The sequence below is a fragment of the Carassius auratus genome, chromosome 39 (assembly GCF_003368295.1).
Source record: "Carassius auratus strain Wakin chromosome 39, ASM336829v1, whole genome shotgun sequence".
NCBI lineage: Eukaryota > Metazoa > Chordata > Actinopteri > Cypriniformes > Cyprinidae > Carassius > Carassius auratus.
Genome location: NC_039281.1, coordinates 5517736 through 5536312, shown reverse-complemented (window position 1 = coordinate 5536312; position 18577 = coordinate 5517736). Strand labels below are relative to the sequence as shown.

General features: G+C 37.4%; 1 protein-coding gene across 1 annotated transcript in view; it reads right to left on the bottom strand.

The window, feature by feature from the left end:
- The window catches only part of LOC113057751 (vascular endothelial growth factor receptor kdr-like), a 35197-nt gene continuing 16620 nt past the window's right edge, over positions 1-18577 (bottom strand). Inside the window, exons 11-27 of the mRNA XM_026225253.1 lie at positions 18161-18281; positions 15199-15307; positions 13127-13233; positions 12592-12727; positions 11967-12071; positions 10384-10497; positions 10185-10273; positions 9940-10093; positions 9298-9395; positions 8609-8731; positions 8098-8209; positions 6004-6103; positions 3821-3926; positions 2724-2845; positions 2122-2200; positions 1918-2018; positions 1-333 (exon numbers count right to left, since the gene is read on the bottom strand). Coding sequence (XP_026081038.1) covers positions 156-333; positions 1918-2018; positions 2122-2200; positions 2724-2845; positions 3821-3926; positions 6004-6103; positions 8098-8209; positions 8609-8731; positions 9298-9395; positions 9940-10093; positions 10185-10273; positions 10384-10497; positions 11967-12071; positions 12592-12727; positions 13127-13233; positions 15199-15307; positions 18161-18281 — 1954 coding nt within the window. The 3' untranslated portion in view covers positions 1-155. The remainder of the gene's footprint in view (positions 334-1917; positions 2019-2121; positions 2201-2723; positions 2846-3820; positions 3927-6003; positions 6104-8097; positions 8210-8608; positions 8732-9297; positions 9396-9939; positions 10094-10184; positions 10274-10383; positions 10498-11966; positions 12072-12591; positions 12728-13126; positions 13234-15198; positions 15308-18160; positions 18282-18577) is intronic.

The following is an 18577-nucleotide window of genomic DNA, read 5'->3' as shown; positions in this document are numbered from 1 at the left end:
CTCTGAGTGACCATTCCAGTGTCAGGATAAAGTGGAATGGAAAGAAGTGGGGGGAAATATAAAACCGATCTAATGTGCAGAGATAAAATAGACCCAACCAATCAGATCCTCCAAAAAATGGGGAAACTTCTGGCGACTAAAGAGTGGAGATCAGCTCAGACGGGTGGTGTGGAGTAGCGGACCACATAGTTATAGTCTGGAGGTGGGCTATGACATTCCAGCTCTGGGTCGAGAGAGGAGTCCTCTAGACTCAAGTACAGTGAGGGAACAAGTAGTGGGTATTTCTCCTTTTCGTCCTCCAGCAGAACTGACTCCTTACTTTTGCTCTTCATCCTGTGGAAGGAGCAAACAGATTTTAATGAATCCAAATTGAAATAGTATTATTCTGTTGTACTTTGCTCTGTGTGTTGCTGTAACTCTTCATCTGGGGTCAATGGGTCAGACACCCTGGAGGGAGTCTGTGAGTTTGCATTGCTTGATGTCTACAGGGGCTCAAGTGGTGATAATTTGCAGTAAATACCGATGCAAAACAGAATGGCATGTATTGGGGTCTGTGCACAGTGTGAAGCAGAGCTGTCAGTGCCAAGCACTTCACATATGTGCATACTAAATGTGGGAGTACCAGGGGGAATCCAGACGCACAATGTGGAGGGAGACTCTTGGACATAGCAGTAAAGCTGTAGAAGGTCAAAGGTGACAGTGATTGAATGGGTCCTTGGCAGGGGCCGCCTCTTTACAATATATACATCATTCTCTACATGCTCCAAATGGCTCTTTCTTCTCATTTTTTCGTCCTGTGACCATGGCAATCTATGCATGGATTTGCCATTTGGCTGAATTTAAGTATTCATTTCTTTAAAAAAAAAAAAAAACATTTGAGTGGTAGTATAGATTTTTTTTTTTTTTTACAAGACACATTATATGATTAAATAATATCCTTTTATAGCTGAATATCATATAATACAGCTCTGGCATTGTGGTGTACTCAGATGCCCTTATCTAATGCTAATCACATATTTAGACAGAACACTTCTAGCATGGCCAAGATTAGTCAGTTAACCCCTTTGCTTCTCCAGGTCTGAGTCATAAACCTCCAATCAGTAAGAGATTATTACTATTTGTTTATCTGCAATTGGTGGTATACAAACTGCTGCCCTCAAATATTAGGATGCTGTATAGTCCACAAGGCTTTAAATGCAATTTAGAGGATAACCTTTGTAGATTAGCCCTGGCCTTTGCTGGACTGGAAGACCATAAACGCTGTCTCAGATCTCAAACGCTTTAAAAAAAAAGGCTAATTCTCCCCAATGGCCTGCCATTAATATCTTAAAAGGCCACCTTCACTCCATTTTTCAGCGCCAGTTGCCCTGGGGCTCATTTATGAACAAGTAATGTTGTCTCAGACCTCAGTACACCTAAGTCTGTTGTTAATAAATTCTTAGGCTGGTCTCAGGCAAGAACTGACCCTGTTTTAAATGAGATCCTTTTTTTAAATTAATAATTCAATATTAAGTTATATTCACAGCTTATATGTTGTATTAAAAATATTATAACCCTGAGTGGAATATATTGTGATCACAAAAAATAATAAACACTCATTCTATCAAATACTTCCTAAAATAAAATAAATGCATGTTATTGTATGAGATGGCCATGTGCCATATCTGTAGTTGTGCTGTTTCAGTGATGGAGTCAGAGACCATTACAACCGGTACAAACAGGTCACCAGACCTTACAACCAGCTTTAACTAGTCACACACCCAGCCTGGCTGTTGAGATTGTCACCTTTGGCAATATCTCTCCACTGTCACATTGTATGGGAGGGTGGGAGGGTCTCCGAGGCATATGATGCAATATTCCTGTGGTCCTGGATGTGCCCAGGCAAGGTCTTAACAAGAGTGAATGTATTATACTCACACTCGGGCCATAAAACTCTGGGATCTGGCCAGTGAATCCAGACGCGTCAGTGTCTTCAGGTCATCTGAAGATAGAGTTATTCCACTGTCTGACTGCCCTTCCTGTGAACAACCAAACTTGACTTAACCATAGACACAATATATTTGGATTATTTTGTAACGTGACTTTTCTTATGAGAGGGAGAGTGAGAAAAAGGCTCTTCACCTCATGGATCTTGTTGGTTCCATTCTCCATGATTACTTCATCAAAGGTCTTCACACTCGCTGGACGGATCTTCTTGTTCCTGAAAGCATCAAATACTCCATATCAGATCAGTGTAGAAGGTTTATCATGAGATCATGTCTTGCAGATCCAAACAAAACATGAAACACATTATAGTAGCACAGTTTCTAAGTAAACGTTCAATACTATGTTGGGAAAAATATTTTAGTTCAGCAGGGTTAAGTAAACACAGCTTAAGGAATAACAGGGATCGCAGCATTTTGACACTATTCTCTACAAATATACTTAAAGGAGCTATGGAAACACAAGAGTTGGATAAATATTATCTTAAGTAGGCACAATTTCTGAAACTGCATTTGTGGCAAAAAAGGAAATTCCTTGAGGGGTCCTTAATGCTACGAGGACTGTTTCTTGTCAAGAACCAATTAGTGCTTTCCTTTACTTTTAAACCATCCAACTCAAGGCCATTGGGATGAAGCACGGTGCATTTTTGAAACAGCAATATATATACTAATTATAAATATACTAATAGTATATACTAATATAGTATATACTGTTATATGGATATGATAAAGCTATCTTACCAAGCTGTCCCAGAGTCTCTAAGAGAGGCAGGTCTGGTGGAGGTCTCCTTTGTGGGGCTCATGTTTGAGGGGTCTGCTTTGGTCAATATGGCTGTGTTGATCGGGATGTAGTGCTTTCCCTCCTGAGAGAGACAAAGTGTTTAAACATTCATTTTAAAACTGTGACATCACCCTGCCTATGGTTTTATAAGATCCTGGAGGAATCTGTACATAAATCTGCAAGGGAATGTATGAAGAATATTTTTTTTATGGAGATGATGTTATTAGGGGCAGTCTGGGCAGAACACTCTAAGCTTGATTCCTTATGTGAGAAAGAGGGAGTTTGGATGGATTCCTGTTCAGATGGCTTGGAATATGTTTTGATCTCTATGTAGTCTTTAACTGAGAACATATCTTCTCTTCAAGCCATATTATAAATCAGATTCAACCCTTACTTTATTCTTGACCTAAGAAGAATTTATTGGAACATACTACGCCATCAAATGTTAACATAAATTGTAGATTTTTACCTACTTTTCTCTTGTTTGAATATCTATGAGAATTTGTATGACTTTGTAATTGAGAATAAAGGATATGTGTATATAAATAAATTTTTATGCTGTAGCATGCTGTACCCTACTATTCAAACATTTAGGGTAAAGATTTTTTTTTTTTTTTTTAGAAAGGACGCATTAAATTGAATAAATACATTTGGAATGTTACAAAATATTCCATTTTCAAATAAATATTAATCAAAGAATCCTGAAAAAATTTATCTAAATATGAAGCTGCACAACTGTTTTCAAAATTGATAATAATAATCAGCATATTAGACTTATTTGTGACCCTGGACTTTGCTTGTCTTAAATATTCCACAGTCACTCCAAGCTTTCCCTTCATCACATTTATAAAATATTCACCTTTCATCTTATATATGACTAGTTGTTACACACAGTTTGCAGTGACAGGCTAACATGGTTTTGCCCGTGTAATGGTAGTGCATCTCTCATCCCATAAGTTTTATGTGTTTTTTGTTGTGGTCAGAGTTTAAACACTAAACATTTAATAAGTCTGTGAGTAAGGCATGCAATGTAATGAAGTGAATGAGACTTTCTTACCTGTTGTACACTAGCTTGTAGCAGATCTCCTAGCTTCTCTACCAGCTCTGTGAAAGTGGGCCTCTTGGATGGTTCTCCATGCCAGCATTCTAACATGGTTTGATATCTATGTACAGAAACATGCATATGTTAAAGAACTTCCTTTGAACATTCAGAGTGATTAATACACCATAACCATAAATTGCAATTCTTCAGCAGCTACACAGACCCTCATGAATTACACCCTGTGCCTTGACCTCTAAGTTAGTCCACAAATCCGGCTTATCCAATTATTTACAGTCATCAATAATATTCGATGTGTGACACAAGGAGCGAGGCTGGGTGTTTTCACTGCACCGTTCTCAGGGTGAGAGTTTGTGTTGAGAGGAACTTCCTCCAACTTTACACAAGCTGTCAGCATCTTTCTCCACAAGAGACGTCTGGGGTCCTTTTTTGGACTTTGCAGTTTGGACATTACTTCCTAATGCTAATCAACTAATATATCCATCTGGGCTTGAATATGTCAGTGATCAGAGAGGAGGTATTCTTCTCATGGACTGTGAAGGAGATTAGCAGGACTTGTTATTTTAATGAATCCAGATGGAGCTCTCCTTAAACTAACAGGAAGTCCAGAAAAATGGTGAATGGTGGTTCCTCTGAAATCAACGAAACACCAGGATGTTTTATATCCTCTTAAATCTTATTCACGCTTATGGAAATGTAAATGCAAAATACACGAATGACAACCTGAGGCATGTAGTTCATTGTATTGAGTAATGACTGTGGGTAATAAGTCTGGTGGACAGTGGAAACCTGTTCATCATTAAACTTGATCAAATTCCCTGCTCTCTTGAAGAACAGTGTTATCAGTGCTACAGCTGATACAGTATTAAACTGACCCATATCTGCAATGCAAATTGAAAAATTCTTTGAAGCTCAATGGAAACACTTTTGGGTTTTGAGGACTATAGGATGTATTTATGAGTGCGAAATTCAATTCAGGTCTGAGGTCTGGACTTTATTTTGTAGGTCATCTCCGATCACCATCTTTCATGGCCTCTTGTTATGTTCAATTGGTGTGTGTGATTGCAAATGTGAGACTCGCATTACATGCAATGTTTTAAACATAAGTGCTCTGTCCAGGTTTCCCAATGTTTGAGACAATAGGTTTGATATAGTTACAGAATATCAGATATGAAAAATTACCACCCCTAACCAGCCCATAGTTTTGAAATGAAGATTGAGTAGAGCACTTCATAGACAGCAGTAGGGGTTGTTATTGAGAACAGGCAATGAATATTCTCTCTCAAACTGAAGCGATTCAGTTCTCCACACCCATTTAAAACCAACGCTAATCTGAAGTTGTCCGCTTCATTTCCTTTCCTCATTTAAAACTGATACCATGACCCCTTCTCTCATATCTTGTTACATCTGAAAACGTTAAGATTTTGGTTTGGCTTGCAATCTAAACCTGTAACCACAATGGGAGTATCTTGCCAGTGGGTTTCCCTGTCTGATTCGCAGGGGCCCTGCCACTGCGTTTGGCCACCCCATGCTGCCTAGGTAGTCTGAAGCCTTTAATGTGAGCTTGAGTTTCAGCTGCATTGGTGAAAGTTAGTAATGGATCCATCACACATCAACTGCACTATAAACCAGCTGCCAATCAGAAGCTGCTCCTTTCCTTTTACTCAGTGAATAATTGATCTGTTTCCATTTAAGGCTTCAGTCTTCTGTCAAAGCAATCAAATGAGATATTTCTATTTTTTATTGTTACACTTAATGTTTTCTTACAACATAATGAGTAACAGGGTTTCAGGTTGATACTGGTGAATGCTATCAATACTATAATTTATGCAAATAAAAAATGAGTTAATATTTAATTTATTGTAAAAAAAATTGTGTGAAAATTATGATTACTGGTTGCATGTTTGTTATTGTTGTATACAGTTGAGGTCGTACAGGTGTGTGTTTATGCTAGATTAATTTTCTATTACATTAGAGTTTATCTAACATATATTATTTAACAACAAACAAAATAAAGGATATGTGACACTTATGCTTTAAAAAAAGTACTTATAAAAAAGTGTTCTAGTACCTGCAATACTCAATATGGTTGTTGTTACACAACAATTGCATGTATAGTTGACAAAGTGCTTTCAATCAGGACAGCCTGACATTAGTGACACAAGCAGAGCGACTCTTACATTTCAGAGGAGGCATATTCAGGGGCTTTCATCCTGGTGCCCTCCTTCAGTCGGCAGCAGAATTCCTCATCAATGTGTAAGCCAGGGTAAGGGGAGGCACCTGGGGAGAAGAAAGAGAATAATGGGGTTATCAAGACTTTTCCATGAAATAGAGATCTGGCCACTTCAAAGGGTCTGACAAGAAACTCACTAAACTGTGAAGTGGGTTGGGAACACAGAGAGATCAATGGAAAGACCTCTGCACAATCAGCATCAGTGGGGCCTATCTGACTGTACTTCTGTGCAAAGCTGTTTTCTCCAGGAACACTCAGTTATTAAGACAGCGTGAATTTGGAGAAAAATATTTTCATTTACTTGACTTAAAAATCCTTTTAATAATAACTGATAACCACTAAAATATGCAGATCATTACAACGGATCTTAGAAAAGGTCATTTCTTCACTAAACAATGATCTAAACCCCCCTCTGACATAGATTAGGTAGTCATTAAAAACAAATACATTAACAGCACTTGAAAAGAGTGCAGTAGATGTGGAGTGCCTAGAAAAACAGGAATAAGAAATTCAATTCCACAACACAAAACATGAGAGTGTACTTTGGGTGCGGTGCAAATGTTTCTCCCCTGGATACTATCAAGTAGCAATAATAATTTTTCTAAACTTTTCATGTTAGTCTATTTGACACCGACTTAAATCACTGAAGCTCAATGGTTGTGACAGCTAAGAGTCATCAGTTAAGATCCTATTCCTTCAATATCACTGATGGATTATTTATATTGTGTTTTCCTAAATGTTGCTTTATTTTAACATGCAAAATGACGGCCTACTATTTTCCCACAAAGTTTATTGCGTTAAGTGTGAATATAGATCTGGGAGAATTTTACTGTTGATTCTAGTACATTCAACATGCATTTAAAAGCCAAATCTTTAAAAATGCATTAATATGAGGGTGAAAGTCTGAAACCACTTTAATAATGTAGAAAGTAAAAAGTAGTAGTGCTTACTTAGTATTGTGAAAAACTTTGCATTGTTTTATGATGTTTGATGTTATTATGAAAAAGTTATAATGCAAAATTCTGTAAAAAAATTTATTTCTACACTATTAATGGTTTCCCCTCCATAGAAATCACATTTGGGTTCCCTCTCCCTCGCCGGGCCCTGGTAATCGTCTTAAAGAAATGTATAATATTTTTTTTTTAAATACGGTGACATTAAAGTTGTTTGCTCATAGCCTTTAATGAGAAAGGTGCCAAAGTGACACTCTACAATAAACCATTAAAGGTTATAGTACATTTTCATTAAATGCTGCCTGCTAACTACATTTCCAGTTTGAAACATGATCAAATGGAAGATGATTTCTCCTGTTTTCCAACCTTTATTTAAGATCAAAAAACACACCATTGAAGTTCACAGATGTTGTTGCACTAGTGGAATGAAAATAGCATTTTTTTTTCAAGCTGACAATGCAATCCTTTTAGTTCCCAAAGGAAATTTTAACAGCAGCTGACAGTTATTGCCCTCCACATCTGGAGGAGGTTGATAGCGCAGGGCACTTCATGAGCAGCCTGGTTTGTGCCAGGTGTCTTTGATTGAGTATCCTCGTGTTCATTTTATTTCCATTTAAATGATGAAGCACAGCATGTGCTGAGATGCTTTCGTACTTCATGTGTTTAACTGTGAAATGGGTGCTGAATCCCGTCTGGGCTTTTTATGTTGGTGTAAAATGCAAAGAACGAGTAAAGCAAACAAACTAATTCTAAGAGATGTCTCTAAAGAAGAAAGGAAGGAAAAGCCAACAATTAGTTTCATGGAAAACATCAGAGCAGAAAACACTGTTCCAAGAACTGAATGCCTGAATTCATAAAAGCTTGAAATTATTACTTTGACCTTCGTTTCATAATCGAATCTCCCCAAAATATTAAATCAAGATTGTTTGTGTTAACAGTCAATATAAAATAAAACATTAGAGAGTATTGTAAACTCTTTTAATTACTACAAGTTCCTGGAGCATTGCAACAGTGCTGTGTGTGTCTCCAATGAATAGATAAATTAAAAGGAATGTGAGTTACGCTTTTAAGACAGTGATGGTATTTACCAAGAGAGAAGATCTCCCACATAAGCACTCCAAAAGACCACACATCACTCTGAGTGGTATAGAGCTTGTCAAATATTGCCTCTGGAGCCATCCACTTTAAGGGAAGTCTGGCCTAAAAAAGAGAAGCAGTCCATTTTACTCTCACCTGTGAAGGAACAACTCCCAATATTAAATTCAGTTCAACAAAAGTATAGCTTATAAAACGCTGTCTATTTGATTATATAATCTGTGTGACGTCTTGGCTCACACTTGACCACAAGAAAACATCCTTTGACCAGAATAATATTATTAGGGCATATAAAATGACTAACAGCACGCCAAAGACTCTTGGCATTAACAGAAACATTTGATCTTTTTCCAGATGAATATTCACAGTGTCTGTGGTTTTTGGACTGTTATCATTTGTGTCCATCACACTAAGTAGTTTTGAAACACTGTGCACATTATACAGCCTGTCTGCAACATGTATCCATGATTGATATGAAGTAATTGGATAATCTTCCACACTTACGTCTCCTTTGCGGACATAGTCTGGGTCCTTGTATACATCTCTTGCAAGTCCAAAATCGCAAATCTTTACTACGTTGTTTTCAGACAACAGGATGTTACGTGCGGCCAGATCGCGGTGAATACACTTGTAGAAGTAAAAGAGAGATCCTGTTACATTATGATCTACAAAACGTAATCTATCAGATTATTGTAATAGCAAGATATAATTGTACATTCTTTCTACTCTCAGTGTCTTGACCAGGGAAAGGGACTGTAGTGAAGATGCGTTTTGTGTCTTATTTGAACCATGTGTGGCATTACGCTGTCAGATGAAGCACATGATGAAAAGCTGTGATAATGTAAAACATATGGAACTGCCATCGGGGAACCTCTGACCTGAGATGAGATTAAACAATGTATGCTAAACCACATCTTAATGTGTGGCAATTAATCTAATCTGCTGGATGTGTGTGAATGGGCTTGATAAATAAAGTAATTTGCGTTTTCACATTCTGGAGTTTTAGACAAGCTTCTCAAAGTGTTGCCAAAATACAGAGATTGATTACTAATGTAAAACATTAAGAGCCAGAAAATTATTTAAAAAAGGAAATTGGTATTATAATGGGCTGCCATTACAAACTAAGAATACAATGATTCATTGCAAGGGTGAGAGCTATTTGATATGAAATCCAGAGAAAGTGTGATTCTTACTTTTCTTGAAGCCAAGAACTCCATGCCTTTAGCCACTTGAAAGCTGTAGCAAATCAAGTCTTCCAGAGTGAGCACTTTCTTATACAAATCCTCTTGCTCTGCAAGAAAAGGGTAAAAGGGTATCAGCTAAATCAAAACCATTGTTTTGTTATGCAAGTTTTGGAAGGCAAAAAAAAAAAAGAAACAGAATTTCCAAAAATCTGTTTTACTACACATCTGTGAAGTTTGGATCCTCTTTCAAACCCTTAATAAAGTTGTAATATTTTTGCTTTCATAATTTCACACATCCAATAGGGAGACAATGAAATGTGTCTTCTTTTTTTAGATGCAGACTGCAGGACTTGTCATGATCAGTGGGGTTTGGGGATCATCCACCTGAGTAAACAGTTTATCAAACCAGAAATAACCGGCATGGGACAGCGCGACCCAATGTACAGTACCCACAGCAGACTAGCTCTGCACGCAGTGGGTGACAGTAGCTCGTACAAAATATCAGTTGCATTTATGAATCGCTGAGGAAGTCACCTATCAGACTGAAGGGGAAAAAACAATCAGTGTAGCCTTAAGAGCAGAGAGGGTGGGGTAGAGGTGAGGGGTTGAGAGGGAGGAGGGGAGAAGGGAAGGGAGACACTAGGTCGCTACCTTCCTCCTCTTCCTCCGAGTCACAGTAGCTCTTATCTTCAATGAAGCCGGAGCTGGTTGAACTTCCAGTGCTGGCCACACTCTCCAACCTGTGCTTGATGAGCTCGCTCAGATCACACCCGGAGCTGGAATGCAGAGCCTTAGAGTCCTGAGACTGTGGATGTTATCAGCATACATTCTGGGTCAATATCATGTGTCATCATGTCAAATCACTGCTTAAATGAACAAGAGACTTTACTGCTTACTCTGTGAACCACAAAGTCACCCCTCCTACTTCTCAAGTAGTTGGAAAGATTTCCATACTTGCAGTATTCCACGATGATCATTAGCGGATCTGAGGGTACACCAAACAAAAATGTAAAAATAGAGAGGAAAAAGTTTCAGAAAATGTTACAAAGTTCTCATATCAGCATGGTTGCATTCTCTCTGTCAGCTTCCTCTAACCTCCGCGCTTTGTGCAGGCTCCGAGCAGATTGACCACGTTGAGATGATGACCGATGTGGATCAGAATCTTCAGTTCAGACATTAAAGCTCTCCACTCGTTATTTGTAGCTCCCGCTATTAAGTGGAGAGAAAAAACGAATTAATGGAGTGTCTTACATGATCGGAAAGGATTTTTGTTTGGAATTTTACGAAAATGTATGTTTTTGTGGCGATGGACTCAAGCATGATTTATAATTCAGGATAATCAAGGGGCTCACACAACTTGAACAGACAACCTAATGCACATCATAAATTATAGTGCGCAGATCCGGCGGCAACATTGTTATAAACTGTCATAAGGATTTGAACGAGAGAAACAGAAAGTGTTTTTTTTTTCAGTTTCTCTGTAGTTTGCACATCATTCTAGGGAAATATGTGGTCAGGAACATTATCCTGGTGACCTTTTGAGGTCGTGAAGTCAGACTGTGGGCTGTTGTTTTAACATGTCAGGTTTCCTGTCTTTTAGACCCATCAAATTGACACAGGAGAGCTATGTTCGATGTAGACCAGTAATTCGTACAAGATTCATACCAAAGACACCACACAGTGACTTTTACTGAGAGGAATATTGGCGCTCCTTGTTTCAAAGTAGAAGAAGATATGAAACCAGCATGAAGGACAGACCAATTTTTCTTTTGCATTTTAGATTTTTAGAGTTTTGGGTAATTAAAAAAAAAAACATACAAACAATGAAACACTGACAGCTAATCTAGCAGGGCCATATTATAAACTGGAAATAAAATGTGTGAAGACAGCACATTTAATAATTTGAAGGGATTTAAATGAAGGGAACTGTTTTTTATTAAGAGGTGACCTGTGGTGCATAGGGAGGCATCATTCTTACTAGAGTTCTATGTCTAATGCACAGGGATGACTGATGTAATAACATTAGTGGAAAAACACAAGTTGACAGATTTATCACCATCAAGAACAGACAAAACATCGCCACCAGAGCGGCGCTCATCACTCTGCAAGAACGCACCATCACTAAACAAACACTGAAGCCAGCTGACCAGACAGGCAGAGTTTAACCACAAGAGGATACAGTCCTACAAGAACAAAATATCTGTTTTACGTGAAACCATTACACAAATTCCCTGTGTTGATTCAATATTGTTGTATTACAGCGGACATTTTGCAAGTAAGCAATAAAATAGCAAACACATTACGTAAAGCATGCTGGTTCTGGTTCGGTGTGATCTAAGAAACATCTGTTCAAGGGTCATTGAAAAAATGCTAAGTGAGTATTTGCACATTCACTTCACGTTCGTAAGCTGTTGTCCAAGGTTTGCAACATGCAATATCCTAAAGAGCTGCCAATTATCTTCGTATGCACTCAAGAAACATGAACAAAAACCAAAAGATCCACTATGGGCTCCTGTTTTCAATATCTGATTTACATTTGCATTCAATATACTGGATCAGTGTGTATTCAACACTGCCATAACGCTGCATGTCAATTTAGATTTGTCTCTTTAGCTTTCAACTCAAACTGTAATTTGTAATTTGCTTTTGGAGAACACTGAAACATAGATCACTGATACCTTTCAGCATTTTCACTGCCACCGTTTTGCAAGTAGAAATCTTGTCTATGCCAAATGCAGAGGCCTCTACAACTTTTCCAAATGCTCCATGGCCCACAGTTTTACCTGTTAGGGAGAGAAAGAGAGAGAGAATCTGCATGAGCTAGCCATGTCCTGGGGCTCATAAATCAGGCAGGATGCCCTGTCAGAAAAGATGTGAGGCTGTAATTAAAACAGCCTGCCGAGGTTGTTACTGCTTTACTGACCCTCCACTGAGAATTCATGGAGAAGTTAAGACTGAATGACAGAATCGGCTTGCTGATGTGTAATGGCATAACAACCCTGATGCCCACCGTTCTCAAACAATAGGCCTGAAGATTAAGGCAATCAAGGAGCAGAAAGAGCCAGTTGTGTTGAGCTGTGTATGGAAAGGTTTGTCTTTGTATTTTGATACTTTGATACTTTGTATCTCCTTACATGTTTAGTCCCACAAGAAAGAGACTTCAATATGAATCAATCATTTTACATCAAATTCTTCCAAAATGACAGCAACTATCTAATGTGTGGCTATTTTATTCCCTTGCTCTCAGAGGTAAATCTGAAATGTTAATTAGTAAAAGTGAATGAAAAAGATCTTTGAACTCACCGAGTCTGAGGCGGTCTCTGGGAAACTCCCATTTGCTGCTGTCATAGGGCAGACGATCACACTGCTCATCAAGGGGCATCTGGTCAGGATCCATGATGATGGACAGGTACCCTGTCTTCAAATCTGCTGAACTTGGCTGGTAGAAATAAATAAATGTAAGTTTGTAAATAAATGTTTTTAAAAATAGAACAGGGTTCTGTAATTCTTCCTATGTAACTGCATGGCTGCTGGGTATGAGATCATTAAGAGATGTGAGAGGAGACCATGACTAAGTAACAAAAATAAAACAACAAATCAAGACCGCATGTTACATAAGCAGTAGTGTGCGATGTAGAATGTAACATCGTTAGAGTAAATATCGCAAAAGAATGGATTGATGACAGAAATCACAGAAATAAATTATGTAAAATTTTTAAAATAAATAAAAATAGTAATACGATATTTTAACTGTAAGAGTTTTTATACTGTAATCATAAGAGACTACTCCTACAGTAGTTCAGTTACAGTTTACATATAGTTATAGTCATGTCCTTACCTTTCTTAGTTTACGGATTAAGAGAATAAGCATTATCCAAAGAAATGTTGCCGCTGCTCCAGTAGACACTAAAATGATCACCTCAATATTTGGTTTACTCTCTTCTCCTGAATGGGGAAACAACATGTTATCAGTTAAAGAACCATGTGTACCATATTCATTACAGTGATTTTGTCTAATAAATATTAAACAACACATTGCTTTTGTCTAACAAATTTTATCTGCACATGTTTTTAATAATATTCCTACATGTAGTCACATACCAAGTATACCAAATACAAAACCACATTTCACAATGTAAACTGGATTTATCATGCCATACTTTCTGCCTTTGCACTACAGTAAATTTGATTCTGATCTGACCTACACAGTTTGTCACAACACACTCTGCTCTCTTTAAGGTAATGTGTTTGGCTTGGGTTTGTTAAATCAAGTCAAGCCAGTTTTTTGTGTAACTGAATTTCACTACTGAGATGAGTGTTGCAGTTGGCTTTGAGGGGTGCAGGCACAAGAACTTTTTTTTGGAAAGGTCCTTTTGAAATTCAAACTCTCTTCTTCTTTAAAGACATTTCTCATTGGTCATTACTGAATATCCTTAAAGACTATGAAGAAGTCAACTCCCTTGTGAGAGGACCCTGACTTTATCTCCCCCATCATAAAATAATTTTATGGGAATTTTAGGAATTTGCATGGTATTCCCGGCAGCCTTAGTCCGTCAATCTCATTCAATAGTTATTTAAAGTTTGGGCAAAAAAGGCTATTTGTACTGTTTACATTACTATATGTGTCTGATCTATTGAAGATAAAATAAAATAAGACATTAAAAAGCAGGATGGAAAGTCAACATGATGCATTTATTGCGTGCTTTTTATGCATAATCTGAAACCTGAAACTACGCTATATATGCACTGTTGAAAGAGAGTGTTGTTGGCCCACACTACACACAGAGCTGTACACTGCAATGCCAGGAATGTGAAATTTGCAGTTATTTCCTGTTTCATCACTCCTAATTGGAAGCACGTTGTTGGCGAATGGCGGCAGTGATGGCTGACCTGAAACATTACAATAGGAACCAGACTTAAGGCCAGGCCTCCAGAGAGCTGGCAAAATGATTGTTTATTCACAGCAATATATGTCCCACCAGAGAAGACAGCTGTTATTACTATTTCATCCCTCTGACCAGCATTCCTGTGCATAAAGTCATTTTCACCTTTTGCATAGCAAAGCATATTCTCTGGGGTTTTCAGCTCTGTTCTGGAGACATGCCACTTGACATCCACCATTTTATCCATCTTCATTTTTAGTGCACAGTTCTAATTTTTCTCGTCTCGTCTGATATTGATTCCAGCTCATTTTTTCCTCATCATTCTAATCTAGGTAACTCTGAAGACTCTGATAGCTGACACACTCTTCATTATGTAATGAGCCTCTAATTTCAAACACATTTGAACCCGGTCAGCTACATAATAAAGTGATTCGATACAAAACCATGATTGGCATACCAGTACCACAGTCCATTCCAAAGTATGTAAGCAGAAGCAGAACAGGGAGGGGAGTTACAAGACTTTGCCTGGAGTGAGGAGCTTTTTATGGCAAAATTGTTTCAATACTACTAAATCATAAGCATGTTTACTGTCCAGAATTCAGTCACAAATCTGCCAAAATTCACCATGTGATAAAAAAGTGTTAATAGACTACATAAAAAGATGGAATTTGTGAAATATAAAAAATAAAATTTGTTCAATTGTTTGAAAATATATGTGTTTATGTGTGTTTGCGTATGTGTATGTGTATGTGTGTGTGTGTGTGTGTGTGTGTGTGTGTGTGTGTGTGAGTGTGTGGCGTGTGTGATTGTGTGCGTGTATATATATATATATATAAAAACACACACTCACACAAACATTTAGGAAGTAAAAAGCACGACAGTACCACACTGATATTTTGGACATGTGTGGTAGAATCAAATGAATAAAATAAAATAAAATCAATAAAGACAAATTGCCACAGATTTTAGTGGAATTATAAAAAAAGTAGAATTTTTACTTTAGGTAAATAAAAAATGGTCCACTTACTATGCACTGAGAAGGGGATTCTCATAGTCTGGTTCCCAAGTTCATTCTTTGCTGTACAGTAGTAGAATCCAGACACATTAGCTTTTTCCACCACCAGAGTGCTTACAGTCTAAAGAAATGGATAAAGATCATTAGGAATGTAAATCCGTAATTTGAGAAAATAACACAATGCTCTTTTAACAGGAATAACACAATAACATGTATCTCAGTACCTACAATTTATGATATTAAACTTTGAGGCATTTATTATCTACAAGTAGATGGGTCACAACTGGACCTTTTTACACTGAGCCTCACGTGCTTCGTAGACTACATCTGCAGTGTTGAGCCAAAAACAGCACAGAGAGCACAGCAAAGAAGGTGTGCCTGTGTTCCCTGTCATTTCCTGATACACATTTAAAAATGCCAGACTTAACCCAGTCACCATTCAAATGGAACTCATTAATAGCCTATGCAGACATACTAATAATAATGCAGATTTTTGGCAAAATACCAGATTCCGGAGCTCCTTTTTCAGTTTCAAACAACATCTGTTTTTCTGGCCGTCACGTCAAAGGTATAAAACACTCTGGGTGTATTTCTGGAGCAATGTACTCATTCTTCAGCTTACTTACTGGGGTTCACAGACTGTTTATAAGACGTATTTGAAATGTAAGAAGCATGACTTTGGCTCTGAACAACAGGTATTTAATTTTTTTTCCCCGTTTTAGTTTGTAAAGATGTAGAACAGACATATTTAATGCAAAATAATTTTTGCAAAGGTTAGGATTTCTTTTGTACCCAACATTACCATGCTGGACAGACAGAGATGAGGTGTGGAGCTCATTTAATGTAAATCTGTGGACTTGTTACATGTAGCTGATTTTTATTGGCACACTGCACTAAAATATACCTGAAAAACAAGGCTCTCTGTTGTTTTTAAATTAACTGTCATACTTTTCAGTGTAAACAAACCTCTTTGCCCATGCTAATTAATCTCATCATAGATAGTACAATATTCACAAACTGGATAAACTCAATGTCAAATTTCCTGAGTGACATTTAGCATTTTTCTCAGTCTAAAGGTGTAGCCAGAAATTCAGAGTGACCTTCCTATTTAGTCTTTTAGCTGCTGTGACGGCCCTTTCTTATTCTCTGTTTACAAGGCACCATACAGTAGATGAACTCTTACCAGGCTGTTATTCACTGTGCTGGGAAATTTATATGAGGTGACAGAAAGGAATTCACCCTAAACAAATCCCACCCTGTTAAATGGGGCCTTGTTATCACTGACCGCTGTGCTTCATCCCTGCAAAGCATCATATATTTGTCACAAAAGCCTTTAAATACAGCTAAGCTAAAAAATTACACCTACTCCATGGTGAGAACGAACCTCCTAGCACAAGGGAGGGCAGGCATGATTGGTTTTAGATGACATGAATATACGGTGTAACATAAATCTTGCTGTAAGGAAAATCTAGCTGTAAGCTTATATTTTTGGTGGTGACTAAACATCATTCAACAGGCTTGCAGTTGAATACATGCTTGACCTGGTAGGTTACAGCAGCTCCACGCACAGTCACACTGAACTGTAGAAAGATAATTCTACAAATGAAATGAAAACCTTTGCTTTATTAAGTTTTGGGTGAGTGGTTTTGGTAATAAGGCCTCTTGGGATGTTCTCCAAAATATCTGCAGCGTTCACTGTAACATTTGGCAGCACAAACAAAGAATAACAGAGTGACAGACATAAGATATCGATCTAAGCAAACAACAATGGATACTGGGGAACACATAAGTTGAGTGCCCTGTACATAGATAGCATTGGAAGTCATCGCATGTATTTGAAAACAGGCCTGAAACAATCAACATTCAGTGCATGAAAAGTCCTGGGAGAAAGTTCTGTTTATGAGGATTTTACTGGCTTCAGTTCGCTCAGTAAGATGGACTGATATATCAGTATAAAGTCAAAGCAGCAGCTGCCCTGTTAACTGGCCTCTGTTCTCCACTGAAGGTGACTGAAGCGTAACATAATTCACAGTAGAGCTAAATGAGCCTCAGCTATCAGTTTCATTAGGGGAAAACACACACATAGTCACTCACATGCACTCACACTGAATGTCATTCTTCACTAATCTATTTATACTTCAGCCATATAAGACTACTGAAGTGGACTGCGCTGTTTAGAAACATAATGCAGATTGATGCTTTTTTGTGGTTTATTATATTGAGACTTATTTTCTCAAAATGCATTCTAAAGGGGCAATTTGGTGATGTGAATGTTCAATAGACTCAGTGAGTTTTAAATGAAAGACAGATGTATGTTGTACATCAGATTTGGTTTCTTCCCTTTCACCTTGGAAATCAGTTTTTTTATGAGCACATAAATTGCAGTATTTTGAGGTAAATTACTTCGGACCGAAATGAAGCTGAAAGTATCATTAATCTGGATGAGCAACCCAGTTTCAGCATTATGTGACTTGCAGACATTTAAACTAATTAATTTCCACTTAATTGTTCCATTTTGTCAGATTGCATATATTTAACTATCAAGTCTTTTACATTTTTAAAGGTACACTAGTATTTTTTTATGTAAGCAGTATGACAGTCATCAACACAGTATGACTGACTGTGGATATAGCGTCATGCAAAATTTTCATTAACCAATAACACTGAAGCAAAGCAGCATTTTCAGTTAGCCACTATGAAAGCAATAACATGAGTTATTAACAAGATAAAAATAATTTACATGTTGTCTGGTCATGTCATCTCAACATTCAATGACGAAACCTGCTCCATGTAAAATACAATAAACAGCTTCTTTTTTTTTCACGTGAATGCTCATAATTTTAAAACATTTTTCAAAAAATATACAAATTTCTTTATGCATAAAACTTAATTAAGGGTACAAAAAGAAGTGCATCTTTGAAGTAAAAAAAATATTACAAATAAATAACAAAATTGCACATACTGTAATACATACCTTATTTTTACTTTTCAATAATTCAACCTTGCTGGTGACATCCTTAATCAGATTATGAGGATAATGGTTGTGTGACTCAGTGGCATCTCCAACAGGAAGAGGGTCAGTGTATGGTTTGCACCTATCAGCCAAAAACACACACATTTACAGAAATCATAATTGTTGAACAATCATCTGTAATAAGAAATCATATTTCTGATACAATAACGATGGATACTGCTCTGGAGTTTACGGAGGACGTTTTGCCTTTTTACATCAAAGCAGGATGTACACAAAGAAATACAAAGGTATACAGCAAAAATATTTCAGAGAATGCCCTCTACTTTTAGTGAGAAACAGGTCTTCCCTTAAAAAAAAAAAGAGGAAACTGCTGGGCAAATTAACTTTTTTTAACAAATGTTTTTCAGATACGTTTAT